The sequence below is a fragment of the Triticum urartu genome, chromosome 1A, assembly GCF_056163025.1.
Source record: "Triticum urartu cultivar PI428250 chromosome 1A, HENAU_Tu73, whole genome shotgun sequence".
Classification (NCBI taxonomy): domain Eukaryota; kingdom Viridiplantae; phylum Streptophyta; class Magnoliopsida; order Poales; family Poaceae; genus Triticum; species Triticum urartu.
In genome coordinates, this window is record NC_141873.1 from 517,755,574 (window position 1) to 517,780,628 (window position 25,055).

Here is a 25,055-nt window from a genome sequence, read left to right on the forward strand (position 1 = left end):
TCGAGATCCTGCCCGGGAGAATGGCAATAAGGTTTTTGGGGAGCGTCTCGACGCGACTGCTCCCGATCCGTCCCCAACTCTGTTCGCCTCTGCTTCCACTACTTCCTCTGCATTGACACAATGGCCGACGCCGCCGCCGCTAAGAAGAAGGCCACGGACGACGCCGAGGCTGCTGCTGCAGCCGCCGCGTTGGCCTGGCCAACCGGAGGGTATGATCTGTTCATCTCTCGTTTACTCGTACTTATGCTAGCCGTATATGTGCTGCTCATAGAAGGTTCGATTCTATGTTCTGTACGTGCTAGTATACTTAGGTATCGCTATGAGATGCATACCCTTTATGCCATGCTTACTGTTTATTCGTGGATAAGTCTAATCGGAAAAGTGCTAATATTTCCAACACCCGACGCCAAGGAGGTCCAGCCATGTCTGCCACACTTCCAACCTATGCATATCGGCAGCGATGTCGGGAACTCGTGGCGCGCGCTCGGTCGCCGCCCTGGACGACCATGAACCCAATCGTTTCTCGTCGTCCTTGGGAACGGCCTCCCCTGCCACCCTTGGACCGCACCTCGCTGCTGCAGCTCATCTCTGTCGGCGGCGCCGTTCCCGCGGCTCGCCCTCCTTATCGTCGTCTTCCCCGGACAACGGCACCACGGTGATGTGGGGATGGTCAGCAGCATAATATGGATTGGAGCTTCATCGATGTAGGCGCGTGAGAAACAAGGAGGTGGCAGTGGGAAGAAGGGGATTCATGTTGGAGCACTCGCCGTGATTATTTATCAAAAGGAGCGGCCATGTTTTGAGGGAGATCGGGATCTGACAGCGTTGGATGGATGTGATCGTTTTTGCAATCTGTCACACGGTTGCCATATACATATTTCGTTAAAAAATTCCAGTGAGAATTTAAGGTTCACAGAGACAACGCATGCCAGAAAGCATGTTCATTTCTAACACCATACTACTCTATTTCCGCGAGCTACTCAAAGAATACCTTTATATTGAGTTAGCTCAGCCAAAATTCGTTTGAGTTAGCTCAACCAAAATCCATTTGCGTTAGATCAGCAAGTGACGTAACAAAAAAATAGATCAGCAAGTTGTTCCTAGTGTATATGCGCACATACATATACAATACATGTAGTATAATTTTGCCGTTGACATCACTGGCTCCATGTCCTATAGCCGCCACTGTTTTGGACCGTTGTATCACGTACTACTACACCAACCCACTCACAACAACAACAATGACATGCACATGCCCACCCTCAAACCACCGGCAGCGATAAAAACTAGATTCCCGTCAGGGCGCACAACCCAACCAGCACAGTACCTAAAGTCCTGAGAGCAGGACAGAAGGACAGAAACCGGAGGACCGATGGAGATCGACGACGACGTCGTCGTCACCAGGGCCGAGATCACGGACGCCGCGGAGGCCACGTTCGCGGACTCCACCGTGATCCCCGACAGGTATGCCCGGCCGGACGAGGTCGGGGACGGGGTCGTCGTCGGCGGCGACGACGAGAGCCACGAGCTGCCGCTCGTTGACATGGCGAGGCTGCTCGACTCGGAGTCCTCGGAGGCGGAGACGGCCAAGCTTGGCTCCGCGTGTCGACACTGGGGCTTCTTCCAGGTCAGGCATCCTTAATACTACCCTTTTTCGTATAAGAGCGAATTTGCATTCGCATTATACTTCTCTGGGTATCCAATCTACACATTCTTCGGTTTTGCAGCTAACAAACCACGGAGTCGACGAATCGGTTGTGCAAGGCATGAAAGACAGCGCTATGCAGTTCTTCCGCTTGCCGCTGGAGAAGAAGAACGCACTGGCCGTCCACGCCGGCAGCTTGGGAGGGTTCGGGCACCACTTCACCGGATCATCCCGCAAGCTGGACTGGGCAGAGAGCCTCATCCTCGCCACGCAACAGAACGGGCAAACGAGCATGGACCTCTGGCCCGCCGACCCGCCAACATTTGGGTCATTTTTTCATTTAAACATTTGGGTCTTCTTTTCAAGCGTCACACGCCCATTACTGCTCTGTTTACTTCGTCTCATTCGCCCGCCTGCTTATAACACCAGGGATGCGCTTGAGAAGTACTCGCTCGAGATGTCTGGCCTCACGAGGCGCCTCCTGGGGTTCATGGCGAGCGACCTCGGAGTGGAGCGGGAGGCGCTCGACGGGGCCTTCCGTGGCAAGACGCAGAGCGTCGCCATGCACCACTACCCTCCGTGCCGGCACCCGGACAAGGTGATAGGCATCACGCCGCACCATGACGGCCTCGGCCTGGCGCTCCTGCTGCACGTGGACGACACCCCCGGCCTGCAGGTGAAGAGGGACGGCAGGTGGTTCCCGCTGGACCCGCTGCCGGGCGCCCTCGTCGTCAACGTCGGCGACATCCTCCAGGTCCTCACCAACGGCGAGTACAGGAGCGCGGAGCATAGGGTGCTGGTGGACGCCGAGAGAGGCCGGGCGACCGTGGTGATGTTCCAGGACGCGTCCGTCGCCGGGACGGTGAAGCCGCTCCCGGGGCTCGGCGAGGCAAGGTACAGGGAGATCGAGTATGCTGAGTATGTCAAGGGAAATTTCAGGGGGCTCGCTGAAGGGACCAGGTTCGTGGACAGCCTCGAGATCAATATAGCATAGGACGGTGGGCATCTTCGAGAGAAGAGATGCAGGGCCAGTTCTTTTCGCTAGTAATTCTTCAAAATATATGATTCTGGAAAACTGCTCACAGAATCGTCTGCTCACAGAATTGTCTGCCCAGTTTTTGATGCAATTCTAGCCTTGATTGTTCTATGAGTTGTTTGTTGAAATGTATGTAACGTCCTTAGATTGAAGTGAGTGATGAATGGGCAACACTCGGTTATTCCTGACAGTTTCATGTCTAATATGGACATGAAAACAAGATGCAAGTCTCATTTAGATATATTATAACTACGCACTCTAGGAAGCTTCTCAGGCTATCAGACTACAGAGCCGTTCATTCTTCAGGTCTGATCGTGCATGGCCATCCGATTCACATAGAAGTTATGTCAAGCGCGTCGTAGGCTGAAACTCACACGGATGTCCTTAAGGGCCGCTACTCCACCGACATTTTAGGAGGCCCGTGGTTGCATGTTCCTAGCGGGCCGCCCTCGGCTCAGCCCATTAGATAGATCACTCCATGCTCCTAAGGTCCTCCCTCCCGATCTCCCCTCTTTCTCCTGGGAGGTGAACATTGAACGTAACTGCGCCGCGGCCACGGCTGCTACAACCCTAATCATCCACCACAGATGTGATTCCCAAAGAAAAATCCAGCACACACGACATGAGAAGCAGTGGGTACGAGGCGAGCGCTTCGTGCCTCACAGTCGCCGCTCTGGGGTTGCGCCTGGTCCGTGCGACTTGGGCAAGAAGGTCGCATCACGGGTCGATGCAAGGGTGCTGTGATGAGAGAAGCAATCTTCGCTGTAGATTGAAGTCGAGGCGCTACTGGACTTTAATGACGCGTGATGTGCGCCACTCGCAGGCGTCGTACATGGAGCAATTTCGATGGATAATTGCAGGTCAGTTACCATCTCGCAGAGGCCACAGTATTCTCCTTACGCCCTCACACAATGCGAGAAGTCGTGATTTCACTAGTGGTGCCCTTGAAGACGGCAACTGAACCTTTACAAACAAGGTTGGGGCTCTCTCCACAACCAAATTGTAGGCTCCCAACAACACCACGAAGTTTCAACACAATGGAATATGGCTCCGACGTGATCTCAGCCGTCTAGGATGCTCAAACACCCAAGAGTAACAAGATCCGCAAGGAATTAGTGGGGGAGTCAAATTTGTCTTGGTGGAAGTGTAGATCTAGGCATTCTCAAGCAATCCCTAAAGAATCAACAAGTTTGATTGGCTAGGGAGAGAGATCGGGTGGAAATGAGCTTGTGAGCAATAATGAAGCTTGGGGGAGGAAGAGGTATCAACTTGGGAAAGATGACTCCCTTATATAGTGGGGGATGAAACACAACCGGTATGCACCCACAGCCCATGCACAAGTGGTAGTACCGCTCAGGGGAGCGGTACTTCCGCTGGCACGGAAGTTCTAGCCGCTGCATACAAATGACCAAGTCAGGGAGGCGGTAGTTCCGTCGGAGCGGTACTACTGCTCCTACCAGCGGTACTTCCGCTTGGTGTTGAGAAGTAGCCAGAATCCGCGGTAGTAGAGGGAGGCAGGGCGGTAGTGCCGCCCTGGGCGGTAATACCGCTAGGAACTGCCGCTCTACTTCTGCCCCCGGGACAGACCAGTCCAGAACGCAACAAATAAGTGGTACTCCATGCGGCAGAAGCCAGCGGTAGTGCTGTCGGAGCGGTACTACCACGCCGAGGAGCGGTACTTCCACTTAGCATGAGAATGCCCAGTAAACCCGCGGTAGTAGGGTGGTAGTTAGGCCCGCAGTACTGCTGGAGCGGTACTACCGTGCTGAACTGCTGCTCTACTGCTGCTCATTTACAGAACATGAAGTAGGAGCCGCACTGCTTTGTGGCAGTACCGCTGGACCGGTGCTACCGCTGAGCGGAGCGGTACTACCGCTTAAGCAGTTCTGAAAAGGTCCAAGCAAATAGGTGGGACAAGCTCAAGAGCTGGGAAAGAAAGAGGGTGCAAGGTGACAGTGTACGTGTTGATTCCACCCAAACCTTTCTGAAGCGGACCCCCTCTTAACAGTGCGGTGATCCTACAACTCAAGTCCACTAAAAATGAAACGCAAGAAAAACACCGTCTTCATAAACATTCCGAGGGGTTCGAATCGTCTTTGTGCCAAATGATAAATTATCTGAAATGCTCAATGCACACGATTAGTACGCAAAAGTATTGTCATCAATAACCAAAACCACTAAGGAAGAAATATGCCTTACCACTCTCTCTCCTCTCTTGTGCCTAAATTCTTCATGTGGTACAGTTCATCAGAGAAAGAAAATCATTGTGTTTGCAACAGTGCATATAGGTTCAGAAATGTTACATCTGAGCTGCATATCTTCCTATCCAAATTATGTTAAGCATCCAAGTGAATCCCAACATCCCAAACAACATCATTCAAACTACAATTGACGGCAAAGTTGAAAATTTCAAAGAAACTAACCCTAGCCCCCAATTTGAAATAGGCAGAAAGAAGAGACGAGAGGAACTTACAACACGCCACCAGCTCCACTGGTCCAGTGATCGCAACTGGTAGGGTTGGCCACCCAAATCTCTGCCAGCCTCGCTGAAAGTGCGTTATATCGACTAGAGGGGGGGTGAATAGGCGATTTTTATGAAAGTCTTCAAAACGTGGAAGTTTCGAAGATAAACGATAGAAATAAACCTATTACCATGCAGCGGAAGGTAGACTACACTAGGCAAGCCATAGTCAAGTATTCAAGTGAGAGCACAATGACTAATAGCAGCAATGCAGTAAGGATCAGGTAGGAAGATATTATGACGCCAAACAGAACACGCAGTCACTTAGTGAAGACAAAAGATAGTGCAATAATACAATGACTTCACAACGAGTAACAGTAAGTAGAGGGACAGGAAGGATGAAACCAGTGACTCGTTGAAGACAATGATTTGTTGGACCAGTTCCAGTTGCTGTGACAACTGTATGTCTGGTTAGGGCGGCTAGGTATTTAAACCTGAGGACACACAGTTCCGGACACCCAGTCCTGAACACGCAGCTCAGGACACCCAGTCCTCACCGTATTCCCCTTGAGCTAAGGTCACACAGACCTCGCCCAATCACTCTGGTAAGTCTTCAAGGTAGACTCCCAAACCTTCACAGACTTCGTTCACCGGCGATCCACAATGTCTCTTGGATGCTCAGAACGCGACGCCTAACCGGCTGGAGGATGCACAGTCCTCAAGTGTAATAAGTCTTCAGATCACACAGACACGAAGACTTAAGTGATGCCTAATTCTCTTTGGCTCTGGGTGGTTAGGGCTTTATCCTCGCAAGGAATTCTCTCTCAAAGGCTTCGAGGTGGGTTGCTCTCAAACGATAAAAGCCGTACACTATCTCTGAGCAGCCAACCGTTTATGGTTGTAGGGGGTGGGCTATTTATAGCCACTAGGCAATCCGACCTGATTTGTTCGAAATGACTCTGGGTCACTAAGGAACTGACACGTGTTCCAACGGTCAGATTTCAAACTCACACGGCAACTTTACTTGGGCTACAAGCAAAGCTGACTTGTCCGACTCTGGACAAGATTCGCTCTCATAGTCTTCACTCGAAGACATAGGTTTTGTTTAAGCATCACTTCAGTCATTCTGAATGGTTCTCTTGGACCCCACTTAACAGTACGGTGGTTCCTATGACTCAACAAGGAAGAGGAAAAAGAGCTACGAAAGATCTAAGTCTTCGAGCTTCACAGGCTTCATGCGATGTCTTCTCTTGTCATAGTCTTTAATGTGAATATCTTCATATACCACCTTTGACATCAATGTCTTCATACATTTTTAGGGGTCATCTCTGGTAAGAAAACCGAATCAATGAGGGACTTCTACCTGTGTTATCCTGCAATTCTCACAAACACATTAGTCCCTCAACTAGGTTTGTCGTCAATACTCCAAAACCAACTAGGGGTGGCACTAGATGCACTTACACTCGCCCTATCCTCCATGGACAGCGCCGCCTCCTCCAAATCCTCATCGTCGGTGCTGGAGTAATACGAACTGGAGCCGCCGTCGTCCAGACCTACCTGGTAATTGCTCCCGAGGCCAGGAAGGTCACCGTAGCCACCCACACCGTCACCGCCGCCGTGAGTCGCCGCCACCATCGCCAGAGAGCGAGGGGAAAGGGAGAAGGGAAACAAGAGCTAGGGTTCGTCCCGCTCGAACCAGTTTGGCCGAGCCAAAACGATCGAGACGGGTTCGTCCGAGTCAGCGGAGCAGTGCGCGCTGGTAGGCTACCATGTCACCTGACAGGTGAGGCCACTCGGTCAGATACACTGTCAATACGTGGTTAGATGGTTGGCAGGCCGTTTTGCAACACTTAGGCTGAGAGTTGGTACTGACTTGCAAAAAATTGACTAATGGTACCAATTAGTTACGACGTGCTGAAGTATGGTAGTTCCTTGTAATTAACTCTTCGTGGATAGTCTCCAGCGCAGGATGAGAAGGAAATCTAAATGGGTTTTGTTAATGGTCAGGCACGTGTAATCAGTTGATTTTGCACGTTGGCACACTTAGAGTCTTTTTTTTACATCAGCACAGTTGGGCCTAGGGATATCACAACCTCATTTAGGGCCTCCACAGTGGTTTAAAGTGTCCGCGTGGGTGTTCGGTTGGCTTTTTTAGGTGTGTTTTGTTTTTACCTCAAAAAAGGTGTGTTTTTGCTTTGTGTGCCTGTTGTTGTGTGTGTGTGCTTGCTCTCTCTGTGTGGGTTGTGATTGTGTGTTCTTGTTCTGTGTGTGCGCACTTTTTTTGCGGGGGAGTGTGTGCGCGCTTGTGTGTATATGTCTCCGTATGGAATAAATGGGGTAGTTCTACATTAACAACATGAAATGCAAATCCATTTTAAGATGACCCCGGCCCAACACTGTAGCTCCACCCCTGCCCTTTAGAAATGATGAATTGCCTCGGTTTCTGTCATAGGTAGGTGTTGTAATGGGTTGAGTTGTGTGCCCTAGCGAGAATCCAGTTTACTTAAGTTGTCCATGCTCGTTCGATGGCGGGCATGTGCACGATAATCATGTTGCCATGCTTCTGTTCTGCTCCACTCTATTACATGTAATGTGCTTTCATATTTCTAGATCATTATATTTGTTGGAGAAACATTTTTAAGTATGCATATTGGTTCAATCACTTCATATCCATCGCCACTCATTTGGCCATCTTCATCTCATCTTGTCACTTCATGAGGTTCTAAGTTCTAACTAGTTCATGAGCTATGTTGTACTGGACTCTGTGTGCAGACATTTTGGAGACGGTTGCTAGGGCTTTGTCCATTCGATTTGGCCGGCCACATGGCAATAAAATTTGTGATGCATAAGTGCGCCACGTAATCGCTATTGTCAATGCCTTTTGCCATGGGACCTTTTTTTTCTAGTCCATTTACTTCTAACATGAACAATGGTGTTATTATATAAAGGAAAACCCACCATTCGTCTCCCTCGATGCATGCTTTCGCCTCGCTTTACAAAAAAAAGTGTATAAAGCGCAAACAAGATAAACAACTAAACGATACGAGGTAATGAGGAAGCCCTCTTACAAAGCAGAACTTGGGGTAACGGATAACAAACGCATGTGACTACGTTAATGACAGATAACGAATGAAGACCTGAACACAACGCCACGACACGCCCTAGTACACCTAACCTCTGCAACAACGCCCTAAGAGGGAGAACGGCGCGAAGTGTCACTGCTGCCTAGCCCGAAACTGACAAGCATCTTCACCCGGAACCTGGCACAGAGAGAAGAACCACAACGGCATCCTAAAAAAAAGTGACACCCACACGGAGCTTTCGTTTAATAGTTCACCCGTGACATCACGAAGCACCTAGGGCAACCACGACAAAAGTTTTCAGATCCAGATCTGTGCGTCGTCACTGTCAATGACAGAGACCATGCCCACCGCCACAGTTGCCATGACTCAAAAGTCAAAACAATGTGGATTCGTTACCACAAAATGGTCCGACCGCTGTATCACTATACCTACCCACCCAAAACAACATTATTGAGATGCGCATGCCCACCATCGAACCATTGACAGTTTTTCTTGGATAAAATCTAGATTCTCAACAGGGCGCACAACTCACGACTCAGCACATACCTGAACGCAGCAGAGAAGGACCGGGGCGACTCAGCACTAATTCCTGGGAGGAGGAGGGGGAGGACGTACACGCACGGGAGGGTCGATGGAGATCGACGGCGACCTCCTCGTCACCAGGGCCGAGATCACGGACGCCGCGGCGGCCACGTTCGCGGACTCAACCGTGATTCCCGACAGGTACGCCCGGCCGGACGAGGTCGGGGACGGGGTCGTGGTGGGCGACGACGAGAGCCACGAGCTGCCGCTCGTAGACATGGCGAGGCTGCTCGACTCGGAGTCCTCGGAGGCGGAGACCGCCAAGCTTGGCTCTGCGTGTCGAGACTGGGGCTTCTTCCAGGTTAGGCATCCTTCATCCTTTTTCGTATATATAGAGGGAATCTGCATTTGCATTATCCTTTTTCTGTAACAAATCTACACATTCTTCGTTTGCAGCTAACAAACCATGGACTTGACGAATCGGTTGTGCAAGACATGAAGAATAACGCTATGCAGTTCTTCCGCTTGCCACTGGAGAAGAAGAACGCGGTGGGCATCCAAGCCGGCGGCTTGGGAGGGTTTGGGCACCACTTCACCGGACCATCCCGGGACAAGTTGGACTGGGCAGAGAGCCTGATACTCACGACGCAGGAGAACGAGCAAACGAACGTGGAGTTCTGGCCAGCCGATCCGCCAACATTTAGGTATTCCTAATACACTACTACTCGTATGACTTTCGTCCAAAGTCAAATAGTGCACATGCTTATCACTCTGCTTGCTTTAATTCGGAGGTCTTATTCGCCTGCTTATAACACAGGGATGCACTCGAAAAGTACTCGCTCCAGATGTCTGGTCTCACGAGGCGCCTGCTAGGGTTCATGGCGAGCGACCTCGGAGTGGAGCGGGAGGCGCTCGACGGGGCCTTCCGGGGCAAGAGGCAGACCGTGGCCATGCACCACTACCCTCCATGCCGGCACCCGGACAAGGTGATAGGCATCACGCCGCACCACGACGGCCTCGGCCTGGCGCTCCTGCTGCACGTGGACGACACCCCCGGCCTGCAGGTGAAGAGGGACGGCAGGTGGTTCCCGCTGGACCCGCTGCCGGGCGCCCTCGTCGTCAACGTCGGCGACATCCTCCAGGTCCTCACCAACGGCGAGTACAGGAGCGCGGAGCATAGGGTGCTGGTGGACGCCGAGAGAGGCCGGGCGACCGTGGTGATGTTCCAGGACGCGTCCGTCGCCGGGACGGTGAAGCCGCTCCCGGGGCTCGGCGAGGCAAGGTACAGGGAGATCGAGTACGGTGAGTATGTCAAGGGGAATTTCAGGGGGCTCGCTGAAGGGACCAGGTTCGTGGATAGTCTCCAGACCAATCGGTTTTGCTAATGGGTATTCTGTTGGCTTTGTTTTAGCTGTGTTTTGTTTGCCTCGGCGTGTGCGTGTGTGTGGGTTGTGAACTTGTGGTTGTGTGTTCTTGCCCTAATGCCCTGTGTGTGCGCGCGCGCGCGCGCGCGTATATGTCTCCGTATGGAATTCATTTCTGTAAGTGATCTGCTTGAATCATAATAATATTAAAGTTGCACTACTATATGCTTGTTTCTTGCATTTTTGGAATAGTGGAAGTTCTATAAAATCTGCTATAAATTTAGTCTATCATTTTCTTGATATTTTTATTTGTTTGTTCTTCTTTTAGGTAATACCGGTACACTCATTTCATTATAGTAATAAATGTCCTTTTATTTTTTTATGATGTCTTTGTTTATTTATGCTTAGTCAAAAAAGTTTGTCCGTTGGATTTTCTCTAATATTTGTGCATGTGACAGTGTATTCGATGTCCAAATCATGTGTCACACATTAGTTTTGCGTTAGGAACTTGTATGTAATTTATTTTGTAAGTGATCTAATTCAATCATAATAATTGTTGAAGTTGCACTACTCTATGATTGTTATTGAAAAGGCTCAGGTAGAAGTTCTCCAAGGGTCACAGTCCCCTCCCGAGGCGCTCCCACGGGCACCCCTGGGAGGGAACCCTAGCGCCGCCGCCCCCGTCCCTCCGCCCCTTCCCCCTTCCCTTGCCGCCGCCGGTGGCGTCGCCGGCCAAAGGCCGCGTGGCGCAGGCAGCGGCAGTGCGGCTCTCTCCCTCGCGCGGGTGGCGGACGTCGCGGGGCGGCCTCCCCTGCTCGGTGGCGTCGGGCGTCGGCTTGCCTCTGCTCCGGCTTCCCTCCTCCGCCTCGCTCCCTGGTGACCGGCCGGCGGCGCCTCCTCTCCTCCTCCCCCCTCCTCGCGGGGCTCTGGAGGCCCGGGGGTGTGCTGGCGGCGGATCTGGAGCCCCCTGCCCAGATCCGGCGGGTGCTGGCGGTTGGCGGCTGCAGGGGCGACCGGCGACCCCTTCTAAGGTGGTGGTGGTGCAGCCGGGGTTCTTCCTCTCCGGCGGGCTGGCTGGGCATCGGCTGGACCTGGCCAGGGCGTGGAGACGCGGGGGGGGGGGGGGGTGTGCATGCGGCCGGTCTCTTGCTGGATCCGGCCGGATCTGGCGTTGGGGGCCTGCCTGCGGCGCGTGGTATCTGTGGTGCGTGCCCGGCGGCTTCGGCGCTTGGAGCTCGCCAGGCGACGCGGGTAGGGTAGCGGCCGGGCATGGCCGCTGCTTCGGCCGTGGGCCGCGGCGTGGGGAGGTCCGACGGTGGTACTCTCCCGGTGTCGTGGCGGCTTCACGGTGGTTGACGGATCTGCCCGCGACGGCGGCCGGCTTCTCCGGCGTCGGCTCGTCTGTGTTCGGGCCGTCTCGGCCTTCGCCCCATCTCCTCGTCGCCCTGGCTTTACTCCCATGAAAGGGCTGGTCCTCTCCTAGCTGCGGTCTATCGCTCATCTCGCGCCCGGTGCTGCAGGACCGAGCTCGTCTCGCGCACGATGCAGCAAGACTGAGCTCGTCTCGCGCACGGTGCAGCAGGACTGCCCTCGTCCCCTTTTCGGTGCTGTAGGACCAAGCTCGCCTCGCGCACGGGGCAGCAGGACGGGCGGATGGATGCCAGTTCTGGCCGACCTATCGGGTCTCGGCGCTGGGGGTCGCCCAGGGGTGCGAAAGGTGGGACCTTTTCGCTCGTCTCTTTAGTTGGGGTTGCGGCGGGTCTCGGGTGAGGTGGTGTCAAGGTCTTGGATGCCGGGTGTAACACCCCATACGTAACATGCCATATTTGTATTCCAACCCTTGCCATTTGCGGCATTAAGTTATGATATTTCCTCGTTGTCGGGTTTTTTCTTCGTGTTGCTTTTGTCTTTGTCATGCATCTCATATCATGTCATCATGTGCATTGCATTTGCATACGTGTTCGTCTCATGCATCCGAGCTTTTTCCCCGTTGTCTGTTTTGCATTCCGGCGCTCCTATGTCCTCCGATGCCCATTTCTACCTCTTTTCGTGTGCGGGTATTAAACATTTTTGGATTGGACCGAGACTTGCCAAGCGGCCTTGGTTTACTACCGGTAGAGCGCCTGTCAAGTTTCGTGCCATTTGGACTTCGTTTGATACTCCAACGGTTAACCGAGGGGCCGAGAAGACCTCGTGTGTGTTGCAGCCCAACACCTCTCCAAAGTGGCCCAAAACCCACCTTAACCTCCTCCATCATCTAGATCGTTCAATCATGATCGCGTGGCCGAAAACCGTGCTCAATTTGGAGCCCCCTAGCTCCTCCTACCTATAAATATAGCCTCTCCCCCGAAATTCCGGATCCCTACCTACCCTAACCCTAGCCCCCTTCCTCTCCGCGCGCCGGACAATGTCCGGGCCGCGCCGGACAACCGCACCGCCACCACTCCCGTCGCGCCACATGGCAGGCGCCCACATTGCCGCCGCTGGCCCGCCTGAGCCCGAGGGGAGCCCTCCCGGCCCGGCTCCCCCGCGCGCCGCCCGCACCTCCGCCCGAGACGCCGCGTCGCGCCTCGCCTCTCCTTTCCGCCGCGTCGCTGCCCGCCGGCGCCGCCCAGCTCGCCGCGCCGCCGCCCCGGTCCGCCCGGCGCCGCATCGTCACCGGTGGTCGCCGCCCCGCGTCCACCGCCGCCTCGGGTGATGCCCTCCTCGACGTCCGCGCCTCCGCCGCCATCGTCCTCGCCGGCGCCTACCACAACCCGGCCAGCCTCATCCTCTCCCTCGTCTCCGGCGAGCCCCTCCTCTCCGTCGTCCCCGACTCCGGCCACCTCCTCTCCGGCGACTCCCGCTCTGGCCAGCTACAGTGAACTCCGGCGAGGACCTCGGTTTCCGTGCGATCCCGATCCAGATCTGGATCCAACCCTAGGGGTTGACTTTTTCCCTCTCTCCCAGTAATTTTATGCATTTTCATCGCATCATAACTCTGCAACCGTGGCTCCGTTTTGGGCATGTAGCATATCATATTGTTCGTCTCGACGAGTACTTCATTTCATTCCATTGCACCATGTTCATTTGAGCTCATCTTGATGCCATAAATACTGTTGCAAGAGTGCTAGTTTCTGTTAGTTTCAGATTCATATCAGTAATTGGACATTTGTCATTTTTGCCATGATTGATGTGTGCCTCCTATGAACTTGAGCTCTACATGTGTTTTGAAGTATGCCATGCCATATTTACAGGGGTGTATGCCATGTATTTTTGTGATCTCTGTGGTGACTAGCACAAGCATGCAAAGTAGCCCTAGTAATGTTGCTGATTTCAGTGACTTAGAAATATTCTAAGTCTTTTGTCCTGTCAATATTTTTATGCCATGTATTCATGTTGCTATCGAGTGATCCGTGCCTCTTTTGAGCATGATCTGTAAGGATGTTTTGTAGATATTGTTGTGCTCTATCCATTCATGTCTTTGTTTGCAATTATGGAGCACCCTAGCTTGAGTCAATCGAGCTCTACTTTTGCTATAAAATGTTCCTGGCAGAATGTTTACATGTTAAGCATTTTTGCTGAGCTTGTTGTAGTTGATCCATGCATGCTATGTTGTTGTTCTTGCCATGTTTAGCTTCTATGCCATGTCTACTTGTTGGGTGTATGCTTAGTTTGTCATGCAATGCCTTGTGGTGAGTGCATCGAGCTCGTAAACATGCCTACTTAATATCTATTTTGCCATGCTCCAGTTTTCTACTAAGTCTGAATCTGTTAACGATAATTGCTATGTTCACATGGATGCCATTGTATTTTCTGATCCCTTTTGGCTTATGGTCAGTAAAGGAATTTTGTTGTATGCTTTAAGTAGCTTCATGCCATGCCCTGCTTTGCCATGATATGATCCTGTAGCATGTTGTTATATTGCTCTAAACATTGCTTCCGGATGTTAAATTCCTGGCATGTTGTTATTTTCACTAAGTCTGTAACCTGTAATCTTTTGCACTTTTGTCATGCTTGTTTGAACCTGCTATTGAGTGAATTAGACGTAGCTCAGTGTTTATCTTTTGTCAAGCATCTTGAGTGGATCCCTGCCATGTTTTTTGTTGCTATGTTAGAGTGCAGTAGCTTGTTGTTCTTGATGCATTTATATGGCCTCGTGCTGTTAATCGTGGATCGGTGCCATATTTGTTTTGCTTGCCATTTGCAAACCGTGTATCCGATTTCGATGATCTTTATATCGATTTTGACCGAAATCAACTCCTCTTTTCAGTGGAACTCTTGGTTTTCCAAGTTGAGGCCAGGTTCTATCTTTCCTTTCCAAAACATGCATATGCATTGCATATCACATCCCGCATATCATGTCATGTTTTGCATCATGTTGTTTGTGCATTGCACGTGGTTGATTGTGTCTCCCTTTGCTTGTGTTCTTGCTTGGGTAGAGCTGGGAGACGAGTACATGATCGAGGAGCCCGTTGAGTACGTTTACGAGGATCAAGCTAACGTTAACTCGGAGAACCTTGCAGGCAAGATGACCATACCCTCGAAATCACTTCTATCTTTCCTTGCTAGATGCTCGCTCTTTTGCTATGCCTATGCTACGATACCTACCACTTGCTTATCATGCCTCCCATATTGCCATGTCAAACCTCTAACCCACCTTGTCCTAGCAAACCGTTGTTTGGCTATGTTACCGCTTTGCTCAGCCCTCTTATAGCGTTGCTAGTTGCAGGTGAAGATTGGAGTTTGTTCCTTGTTGGAACATGTATATTGTTGAGATATCATTATTATATCTTGTCTATCTTAATGCACCTATATACTTGGTAAAGGGTGGAAGGCTCGGCCTTATGCCTGATGTTTTGTTCCACTCTTGCCGCCCTAGTTTCCGTCATACCGGTGTTATGTTCCTTGATTTTGCGTTCCTTGCACGGTTGGGTTATAATGGGAACCCCTTGACAGTTCGCCTTGAATAAAACTCTTCCATCAATGCCCAACATTGGTTTTACCATTCGCCACCTAGCCTTTTCCCTTGGGTTTCGCGGACTCAAGGGTCATCTTTATTTTAAACCCCCGGGCCAGTGCTTCTCTAAGTGTTGGTCCAACCTGAGCGATGTCCGGGGCTACCAGGGGCAACTCTGGGCTGGCCTACCCGACGTTTGGCTCATTCGATGTGCCCTGAGAACGAGATATGTGCAGCTCCTATCGGGATTTGTCGGCACATTCGGGTGGCTTTGCTGGTTTAGTTTTACCATTGTCGAGATGTCTTGTAACCGGGATTCCGAGTCTGATCGAATTGTCTTGGGAGAAGGAATATCCTTCGTTGACCGTGAGAGCTTGTGATGGGCTAAGTTGGAACACCCCTGCAGGGATTTGATCTTTCAAAAACCGTGCCCGCAGTTATGGGCAGATGGGAATTTGTTAATGTCCGGTTGTAGATAACCTAAAGCTTAACTTAATTAAAATGAATCAACTGAGTGTGTGGCCGTGATGGCCTCTTTCCGGCGGAGTCCGGGAAAAGAACACGGTCTCGTGTTATGCTTGACGTAGGCTGTTCTAGGATCACTTCTTGATCATAGTTCATCCTTCTCTTCTCGCTCTCATTTGCGTATGTTAGCCACCATATTGCTAGTGCTTGCTGCAGCTCCACCTCATACTTTTACCCTTTCTATAGGCTTAAATAGTCTTGATCGCGAGGATGTGAGACTGCTGAGTCCCCGTGACTCACAGATTACTTCCAAAACCAGATGCAGGGACCGATGATACCGCTCCAGGAGATTCGACTGAGCTCAAGTGGGAGTTCGATGAGGACTCAGGACTCAGGACGATACTACGTTTCTTTTCCAGACAATCAGTAGTGGTGCCCAGTTGGGGCGATTGGGGACTTTGTTGCATTTGGGGTTGTCTTTATTTTTGGTTCCGTAGTCGGACCTTGAGTGTATCTGGATGAATGTAATGATATTTATGTATTGTGTGACGTGGCGAGTGCAAGCCAACTATGTATCTCTTTTCCTTATTCATTACATGGGTTGTGTGAAGATTACCTCACTTGCGACAATGCTTACAATGCGGTTATGCCTCTAAGTCATGCTTCGACACGTGGGAGATATAGCCGCATCGTGGGCGTTACACCGGGGGGCGGCCCTGGTGGTGGTGGCGCGGTGCTCTTGGGCAAGGCCCGTGCCTTGGTGCTGCCCGGTCATCATGGCCGTGTGGGCGGCGTGGTTGCCGGGGTGTGGCGTTCGGTGGCGGTGAGTGTTGGCCGAGGTGAAAACCTGCTCTATCTTCGGACGGACCGGCGACGGCGGAGATCGTTCCCTTCTTGAAGGCGTCGTCGCGGCTCTCATTGCCCATCATGCGGCTCCAGGGGAAACTCTGATCCTTGGATCGGGCGGTGGTGGCGCTCCGGTGTCGTACCCTTCCTGAAGGCGCCGCCTTGGAGCACATGGTCCGTCATATGTAGCTTCATCTCTTCGTAGTGGTAGTGCTAGGGGTGGTGTTGCTGCGCTCAGCGCCTATGTATCCTGTCTTGGGTGTGTGTGTGTTGCGGTGGCGTGTGTTTGTCATGGGTGCTTGTTGTGATCGGTGCTTTATATATAAAGCGGGGCGAAAGCCTTTTTCGATATGATTGTTATTGCATATTACGCAACAATGCAAGTTCTACAATATCTATTACAAAAAAAGCATTTACTTCTAGTTTTTTCCTTTATTTTCTTTCTTCTTTTAGCGTAATACCAATGCACTTCATTCATGCTACCATCAGAAAATATTTGTTTTTTTATTATGTCTTCTTTATTCATGCTTAGTCGGTTTTTGGCCTTAAGATTTTTCCAATATTTGTGCATGTGACAACGAATTTGATGCTGCAATAGTGTGCCACTACTTAGTTTTGTCTTAGAAACTTAAAATGGAATTCACTTTTAAGTGATCTACATTAGTTATAATAATTACTGAAGTTGCACTAATATATGCTTGTTATTGCTTAAGTGGGGTTTCCCTGCTCCCAACTGCCAAAAATGATTTAGGGGCCTCGGCATAGCCTTGCTAGGGATGCTTTGGGGGAAAACGCCTAACTACCGCACAGAAGAGGCGATGGGATGTTGCATGGAGTCTACATATTCTGCTTAAATTGTGTGTGCAAAAACAAGAGGCGATGGCACGTTGCATGAAAAATAGCAGAACCAGTCACTTGGCAGTTTTGGTCAACTTTTGCTGCCCCTGCTGGAGTGGGGTTCCCCTGCCCCCAACTCCCTAAAACGGTCTAGGGGCATGTGCATACCCTTGTTTGCGATGCTCTTAGGGGGAAATGCCTAACTACCGCACACAAGAGGCGATGGGATATTGCAAGGAGCCTACATCTTCTGCTTGAATCGTGTGCCTGAAAGCAAGGGCCCATGTCACGTTGCATAATTTGAAATTTAGTGCATAATTTGAAGCCCTTTCAATCAGAAATCTAGAAACTTGTCAATCTAGAAAATTTGTATCATTTGAATCGACTATCCAATTTAAGATCCATTTGAACTATCATGGTATATGGTAGTTTGGTTCCAATATTCAAGGATACAATACGATTAAGTGATCCTAGAGTTATGAGGTGCAACTGCAACCATAGAATCTCGGAAGAAACATGCATGTCCATTATCCCTTACGAGTGCCTACTCTGGTGCCGCACGACTCAAACCCCCTTAGACACCTGGGCTGATAATAAGGTTTAGGTGCATATGTACTGTTTCTCTATCCTTTGGTTTTAGGTGCACCCTTTTTGTGGCAGCCAGTCGGTCCACGTCGGTTTGCATCTCAATGTTTGTGGCCTGATCTTGTAGAGATCGAGTGTTAAAAGCTAATGACTTGAGATCCTCCACCACCTTGCCCAGATGATACCTAGTCGCCATAAGAGTTTCAGTTGTTGGATTTTGGATGACAGTTTTATATGTTACTTCATCTCCGATCTTGCTTGACGCATTTCATCTCGAGAGGGGCGGCCCCAAGCTTATTGAGATTTTTTTTTAATCTTGGCCTAGTCCCTCCTCGCCGACATGCCGACCATGCACATGAAGGGAAGGTTAGAGGTTGGGATTAAATCTGATACTTCTTTGGTCTTGGGGTGTATCCACGAGAATGTGGCCCCGAAGCCACAAACCAACGAGAGCTATCTATGGTGACGTAATTACGACATGTTTGCCTACCTTTTTGTGGCAGCCAGTCGGTCCACGTCGGTTTGCATCTCAATGTTTGTGGCCTGATCTTGTAGAGATCGAGTGTTAAAAGCTAATGACTTGAGATCCTCCACCACCTTGCCCAGATGATACCTAGTCGCCATAAGAGTTTCAGTTGTTGGATTTTGGATGACAGTTTTATATGTTACTTCATCTCCGATCTTGCTTGACGCATTTCATCTCGAGAGGGGCGGCCCCAAGCTTATTGAGATTTTTTTTTAATCTTGGCCTAGTCCCTCCTCGCCGACATGCCGACCATGCACATGAAGGGAAGGTTAGAGGTTGGGATTAAATCTGATACTTCTTTGGTCTTGGGGTGTATCCACGAGAATGTGGCCCCGAAGTCACAAACCAAGGAGAGCTATCTATGGTGACGTAATTACGACATGTTTGCCTACAGTTTTGGTGAGAGTTTTGACTTTTGATGAGGCACAAAGTAGGAACTTGCACAAACGATTTTACTTTCAATGCCGACTGTACAATGTTTGTACGAGGGACCATTATTCGATTCTTCAGGACTGATTGATGTCTTGGCGCTGAATAGAGCCACGGCGGTCGAAGAAAAGAAGAGCACCGCAGGACGGAGAAAAACGAAAAACATGCGCCGTTGCCGGGGATCGAACCCGGGTCACCCGCGTGACAGGCGGGAATACTTACCACTATACTACAACGACTTGACTGCGCTTAAACCGAATATAGAAGCTTACTTAATGCTAATAACTGGTTGCTTCAGGCCTGACGAAGCAGCCAGGCACGCTGGCTCTGTTCCACGCTGGCTCTGTTCTTGCCTTCTATATTCCGCCACACACAAAGCCTCCTTATTTTTCATCACTGCAAAAAAGAAAAAAGTCACCTTCCTTTTTTCATGCGTCGCAGAAGCAGTAGCAGCACCGCATTCCACGTGATATGTCGCTTCTTCGTCATGATTCATGAACGGACGCCCCCACTGGAAGCCATCTTTCTCGCACGCCAGGTCCAGGGACCTTCTCCATTCGCATCATCAACTCCCCGACTGGAGACACTTCCCTTTCTCGTAGGCCAGGGGCCCGTGCTCCACCACCGTAATAATAACCCTACTCCTGCACCGACGCAGGGACCGAGCACCACGACTTGTCGGGGCTATGGACGCCCACCGTCCACGCACAGCTTTGCCAGATTCGATCTTGGGATGTGGAGAAGAAGGCTGGAGCTGGCCTAGAGATGCAATGCTCACCGCCACACTCCAAGCGCATAATGCAGTAAAGCCTTCAAGGTAGAGGGGGCACTTTTTTTTCTTAATCATGGTAATGCAACAAACAGTAGAAATAATTAAAATTACATCCAGATCCGTAGACCACCTAGCGATGACTACAATCACTGAAGCGAGCCCAAGGCGCGCCGCTGTCATTGCCCCTCCCTCGCCGGAGCCGGACAAGCCTTTTTGTAGTAGAAAGTTGGAAAGTCGTCGTGCTAAGGCCCCATAGAACCAGAACAGCAACCGCCGCCGATGAAGAGTGTAGATAACAAGGAGAGGGGGCACTTTTCTAGGCATCTCATTAGCTGGTACTTCAACTTGGAGGGGTATTGGTGTTTTGACTCACTTACAAACACCCTTCACCCAATCTTCCCTTCTTTGTGTGTGGGAAATAACTTGTATATTACTCATGTAGCATAGCTACTATCAGAATTACAAAGTTCAACAAAAAAAAAAATTGGGCCAGAAGCAAGCCACACAACCGTTCGGCCACTACCTCTACCATGACTAGCAAGATCACTATTCAGTCGAACATGAGCAATACAGGTATTTTGTTGTGCCATGAGCAATTTGATATCATGCACAAAGAAGCCAAAGCTTTGATATATCCACACCTTCTTTCCTCTGAAGATTAACAGCTTAGGACAGTCGGTCTCAATATGTATTGGGAGTTGGCTCCATTCCAAGGCCAGAGACGGCCCTTCCTTGATCGAAGATAACTCAGCTTCCAGGGCAAACGAGCAGTGTTGAAGGCATCTGCATGATGAAAAATAACTACCACTCCCAGCAAATCCTGTAGGCTGGACAAAGGAACCGTCCGTATTTAACTGAACCCATCCGGCTTCAGGAACCCGCCACGACAAAACCTGAATTTCAGCTATCCTTAACTGCAGGGGCAAGAGGGTATTCAGCAACCACTGATTTGCCTTTGATGGGATCTGCCTTCTTTGAGACAAGGCAATGCTAGTCCAACTTGCTGAGCGTGCTCGAAATTTGCTTATATTTGGCCTCCAGCCCTTCTTTCTTTTCTTCATCCTTTCCATTTTGGAACCCACAAATGATCCTCAAAGCATTGCCAAACCTAATAGCAGGCTGCGCCGAGTTTTCACGAATTCTAATTCAATTGCGTGGGAGCTAAAGAGGAAATATCCTTAAGGTGACCGTATTTTCGTTTCAAAGGCAGACTCCCTAGAGGGATCTCCAGAACTATGGAAAATGACAAAAATATATGCGGCTGAAACACAGAAAACAATTCACTCAAAGACAGGCTCAGAGATAAAAGCATATATACACAACTAAAAGATTTATTAACATGCAAATAGGTAAATGCAGCCGTAACCAAACATATATACAAATCGAGCATCTAGGAAAGGCTGGGTAGTCAAACACCGAAACGTGGCAGCCGAGCTGAAATCACCGATATGAGCTACGGTAGTGACTACTACTCAGAAGCTATAAGCAGATGTAACCAAATCTACAGATGATCGGGCGGTAGTTGTACGTTAAATCATGAATACTCATTCCACTACTCAGCATGCCTCTTGGCCATCGTCTTCTTGAGACCTTTTAGGATCTTGGAGAACCAAAGCACATTCATCACGAAGATTATGCAAGGCGCAATAAGTACCAGAAAATAGCCGAAGGTGTTCATCTTCTTAATCTGTCATCGATGAACAAGTATAAATCAGAATTATGTGTGCGGTAGCTGTGGTGTATAGTGACCTCGAATGAACCGTAGTGTACCTGATCATAATGTACAAACATGTGATAGAACAAGTACATGAACAGAATTATCCTTGCAACCTGCATGAAGGCATTTGTTTCGAGATTAGGAACCAATTGGTTGTAATAAAAATACATCATATTTGTTTTTAGACCATACACATCATAATACTGATTTAGCAAACAGATTTGAGTAAATCTGATTACTATTAGTGGTCACGTTATGGCTGTAAATTTGATAATTTTATCTCAAGTCCCTCAGGAGTTACAAAGGCCACGTTTGTCCTTACAAACAATCCAATACTTAAATGACCTAACAAAACTTATGTGATGTATGCTACCAATTTGAAAGGTGAAATTAAGATCCAATGGATAATTATTCCCTTTGTGGTGTGCAACAGCAAATTTCAGTTTCTAGTGTAGGACAAACAGGCTTATGTATCAGTAATATAGCCTCGAAGCAAGCCACTTGTCGATTCAAAGTAGTCAACAGTCAACACAACTACACCGATTTGAAGGCTGGGACACGTTGTGAATCAGAAAATTGTAAGATTACTGCAGTCAACAATCTTGGATGTGGTTATACAAGTTCAATGTTTTTTTAAACATGTATACGCTGTGTCATTTTATAAGTGAATAGTGTCTTGTTCTTACCAGCCAAGTAAGAACCATTGCAAATTAGTGTCGTTTATAAGCAGATAGTGGTTGTGCTTACCAACCAAGTAACAACCATTGCAACTCCGTTAACAAGGTAAGCTTTGGAGTTCTTCATTCCAGCAACATCAAGGAACCTTGATGGGACCAAGAGACATAATATCAGTTTAGGCAGATTGAAGTATGGCAATATATAAACAACAATTGTGAACTTGTTCACATATACTCCCTCCGTTCCCAAATATTTGTCTTTCTAGAGATTTCAACAAGTGACTACATACGGAGCAAAATGAGTGAATCTACAGTCTAAAATATGTCTACATGCATCCGTATGTTGTGTCCATTTGAAATGCCTAGAAAGACAAGTATTTGGGAACGGAGGGAGTACAAGTTACCATCTTAGATTGATTCCTGGTGTAGTAGTCTCAGTGATGAGACCCATGTATATGTATACATGTGCTTCCCCAGAAAGCATAGCGTACATTGTAGACATAAGTGAAAGCATGTGGTGGATAACCTAAAAGTAACAATAAAGACAGAAAGGCAGTTTAGAAGAGTCGAATGAGAGTAGCCGGCAAAGGTTAGTCGGTTAGAACGTGGAACAGGAGGAGAAGGGGAAGGCATGACAAAAGCATATTTACTTACATACTCCATTCCACCAAGGGCAGGGTAAAGCCAATATATCATGGCAATGTCTGTAATGAAATACCCAATAGAGACCTGGCAAACATGAGATTCAGCTCAGAACGAGGCAATGGAAAGATAGAGATGTTAAACAAGAAGCTTGTGGTGCATTCTCTCAAGAAAATAAAATGAAGTAATAGCATACACATACCCCTAATGTAAAACTGGAGAGGCTTGAACTTCTAACTGTTACTGGTCCATCCAGCTGGTCAGAAAACATGCCCGAGAAGAACACTAGGTATACTGACATAACTGTAATGAATATTGCATGGACAGTGGACATGCCCCTAGTAGAAGATAAAAAGTCATAAATATTATGTATACCAAAGGAGGGAGTTGGATACTAAGTTGTAAAATTAATCTCACCTGTTGTTCCATTCGATCTTCTGCATATCGTTAAGAGAAGCATAACCTTTGAAGTTAAATGAACTGATAATGCGCGTGAAATCGTAGGCCTGAGCCAGCAAACACAAATAATGTTATGTGATAGTCAAGAAACTTTAACAATGATTGAAGTTCAGGTATGATAGATGCATTTACGAAGTTCCATTGAGAATTAAGATTCACAGAGACAACACATGCTACAAATAATGTTCAATGCTAGCATCACACTACCCTATTGCAGCGAGCTACTAAACAAAATTCATTTGTGTTAGCTCAACCAAAAATACGGCTGAGTTAGCTCAACCAAAATACGTTTGAGTTAGCTCAACCAAAATACGTTTGAGTTAGCTCAACCAAAATCTGCTTGCGTTAGCTTAACCATAACATGGTGGGGCTTTGGGCTGTATCGCATTTGACCTTAGCTTATAAAGTCATAATGAATACTGAACTGAGGTGGAACAAATAAAATATATCTACAAATAAATACCAAACCTTAATAAGCAAATATGTACTGCTAAGCAAAATTTCTTTGCTCAACTGGCGCCTGATCTACACTCTCATCAGTGTAATCATGGTTTGGAAGGGCGAATAAAATCAATACAAATTGACATGTTAAAGAAAAAAAAACTCAAAATATAATGAGAACATTTTCTAATTAATAGATTAAAGTTAAGCGCCCACATGAAACTCAGTAAGTCAAACTACATGAGCATGAAAAGAAGTTTAACACATTTTTTGCCCAATCAACATGCTACACAAAAAGGTTATTGCACGGTTACTAGTAGAGTTGTCACAAGGCTTAAAAAGAACAAGGGTGAATGACATTACCAATTTGCACATCAGGATCCCCCCGAGCACAGCAGCGTATGGAGCATACGAGTCTGCCAGCAAGTAGTCCCTAACAAGAACCTCTTTGTACTTGTAGGCTTTAAATGCCATGGCTGGAGCCGCAGGCACATCCATATCGAGATTTCTGGCCACTCAACAGCCTAATGAAGAAACCAGACAGAGACATGTAAAGTACCAACAAGTTAGGAATTGACGATGCGCAAGCATGAAAAAACTCAATAGGATCAATGAGCATTTTAGGGTATCTACACTACTTATAGTGGCCGGTCCAATTATCTCCAGCCAGGTACAGCAAACAACCTTCCATCAAATGGGTAACGGATCAACGAATTCAGGAGACAAATCGCTATCAGAGAAGACATGTTCTGTTTCTATTCTACCAGATAAAAAGTAGTAGTCCTATTAGAGAAGACGAAAAGTGGGACTAAACGCCAGCATTCAGCCCTGTCCCATGCAACCGATGGTAGTAAAAGTGAAATTCCGTTGCAATCAGGGTAAAACTAGGCTTGAACTGATAGAAAGTAGGTACAGTATCCATCCATCCAGAACGGTAACAATCAGCAGACGCACTGCCCGTGGACTGTGTGTGAGGTAGCCAAGCCAACGCGTGCCCAAACTACAACCAAGATCAGGCGCAGCAACATCTGTACCATCGACCCCCAGCATACCAGAGGTTAAAAAAAAAAAAGAGGTTTAACCGAGCTCCCTAAATCCCCGCGGGAAACCGCCGCCAGGACCGGGTCTACCCTCTCCCAATCTCCGCGGATTGGACGACGTCCAAGCTTGCAGCCCTCCAAGCACGCGAGCAGAGCAAGCTGAAGCGCGGAAGGAGCGGGGCAGGGGGGAGGGAGGGGAAGCTCACCTGAGGGGAGCGGAGGAGCTTGCGGTCGCCGAGAAGGCTGCCTGGCTGGGGTTGGGGTGTTGGGCCGGAGGGGAAGCGATGGTGGTATTCCGTCCTCTTGGCAAGGCAAAGCTTTGCTTGTGTCCCGGTTCTTGCTTGGCTATTGGAGGGGAGGGGAAGGGTGGGGTGGGGTGGGAGCGAGGAGAAAGCGCTGGACTGGATGGAAGGAGGAATCCGCAGACGAGACGATGCCCACGGGCCACGGCGGGCGAGAGAAAATTCCGGGACAAGGATTTCGCTCCACGGCAGCAGGAGCATTATTGCGACGCGGCCGGAGCAATAAATAATGCAAAGTGCTGTCGCGGCCGGAGAAATTTTATTAAT

The 25,055-nt window shown here is 49.1% G+C and overlaps 3 protein-coding genes and 1 non-coding gene across 5 annotated transcripts; 2 read left to right on the top strand and 2 right to left on the bottom strand.

Annotated features, from left to right (window-relative positions):
• Positions 1-1,246: 1,246 nt before the first annotated feature.
• LOC147992140 (protein SRG1-like) lies at positions 1,247-2,790 on the top strand. Of its 2 annotated transcripts, XM_087528106.1 has the most exons (3): positions 1,249-1,627; positions 1,728-1,972; positions 2,075-2,790. In XM_087528106.1, the coding sequence occupies exons 1-3, from the start codon at positions 1,373-1,375 to the stop codon at positions 2,637-2,639; spliced, it is 1,065 nt and encodes a 354-aa protein (XP_087384232.1). In that variant the 5' UTR covers positions 1,249-1,372; the 3' UTR covers positions 2,640-2,790. The 2 variants fall into 2 exon arrangements, with proteins under 2 accessions (XP_087384227.1, XP_087384232.1); XM_087528101.1 differs by having other exon boundaries at positions 1,247-1,627; positions 1,728-2,790.
• Positions 2,791-8,654: 5,864 nt separating this feature from the next.
• On the top strand, positions 8,655-10,334 carry LOC125537191 (protein SRG1). The gene is made up of 3 exons (XM_048700501.2): positions 8,655-9,108; positions 9,204-9,451; positions 9,565-10,334. The coding sequence occupies exons 1-3, from the start codon at positions 8,857-8,859 to the stop codon at positions 10,130-10,132; spliced, it is 1,068 nt and encodes a 355-aa protein (XP_048556458.2). The 5' UTR covers positions 8,655-8,856; the 3' UTR covers positions 10,133-10,334.
• An 8,571-nt stretch (positions 10,335-18,905) lies between these two features.
• On the bottom strand, positions 18,906-18,977 carry TRNAD-GUC (transfer RNA aspartic acid (anticodon GUC)). The gene has a single exon. It is a non-coding gene; the product is annotated as a tRNA-Asp (tRNA).
• Positions 18,978-20,809: 1,832 nt separating this feature from the next.
• LOC125524515 (uncharacterized) lies at positions 20,810-24,971 on the bottom strand. Its single transcript, XM_048689561.2, has 9 exons — positions 24,693-24,971; positions 23,810-23,970; positions 22,964-23,052; positions 22,749-22,884; positions 22,559-22,633; positions 22,309-22,430; positions 21,975-22,050; positions 21,281-21,340; positions 20,810-21,197 (listed from the first exon to the last, which is right to left on the bottom strand). The coding sequence occupies exons 2-9, from the start codon at positions 23,942-23,944 to the stop codon at positions 21,063-21,065; spliced, it is 828 nt and encodes a 275-aa protein (XP_048545518.1). The 5' UTR covers positions 23,945-23,970; positions 24,693-24,971; the 3' UTR covers positions 20,810-21,062.
• Positions 24,972-25,055: the final 84 nt, after the last annotated feature.

Excerpts from the sequence above, each read along its gene's own strand:
- LOC125524515 (XM_048689561.2), bottom strand. The coding sequence starts at position 23,944 with ATGGATGTGCCTGCGGCTCCAGCCATGGCATTTAAAGCCTACAAGTAC. Across the intron at positions 22,634-22,748 it reads TCTCCAGTTTTACATTAGGG|GTCTCTATTGGGTATTTCAT; the intron begins GTATGTGTATGC and ends CATGTTTGCCAG. Across the intron at positions 22,431-22,558 it reads CCCTTGGTGGAATGGAGTAT|GTTATCCACCACATGCTTTC; the intron begins GTAAGTAAATAT and ends TGTTACTTTTAG.
- LOC147992140 (XM_087528101.1), top strand. The coding sequence starts at position 1,373 with ATGGAGATCGACGACGACGTCGTCGTCACCAGGGCCGAGATCACGGAC. Across the intron at positions 1,628-1,727 it reads GACACTGGGGCTTCTTCCAG|CTAACAAACCACGGAGTCGA; the intron begins GTCAGGCATCCT and ends TCGGTTTTGCAG.
- LOC125537191 (XM_048700501.2), top strand. The coding sequence starts at position 8,857 with ATGGAGATCGACGGCGACCTCCTCGTCACCAGGGCCGAGATCACGGAC. Across the intron at positions 9,109-9,203 it reads GAGACTGGGGCTTCTTCCAG|CTAACAAACCATGGACTTGA; the intron begins GTTAGGCATCCT and ends CTTCGTTTGCAG. Across the intron at positions 9,452-9,564 it reads GCCGATCCGCCAACATTTAG|GGATGCACTCGAAAAGTACT; the intron begins GTATTCCTAATA and ends CTTATAACACAG.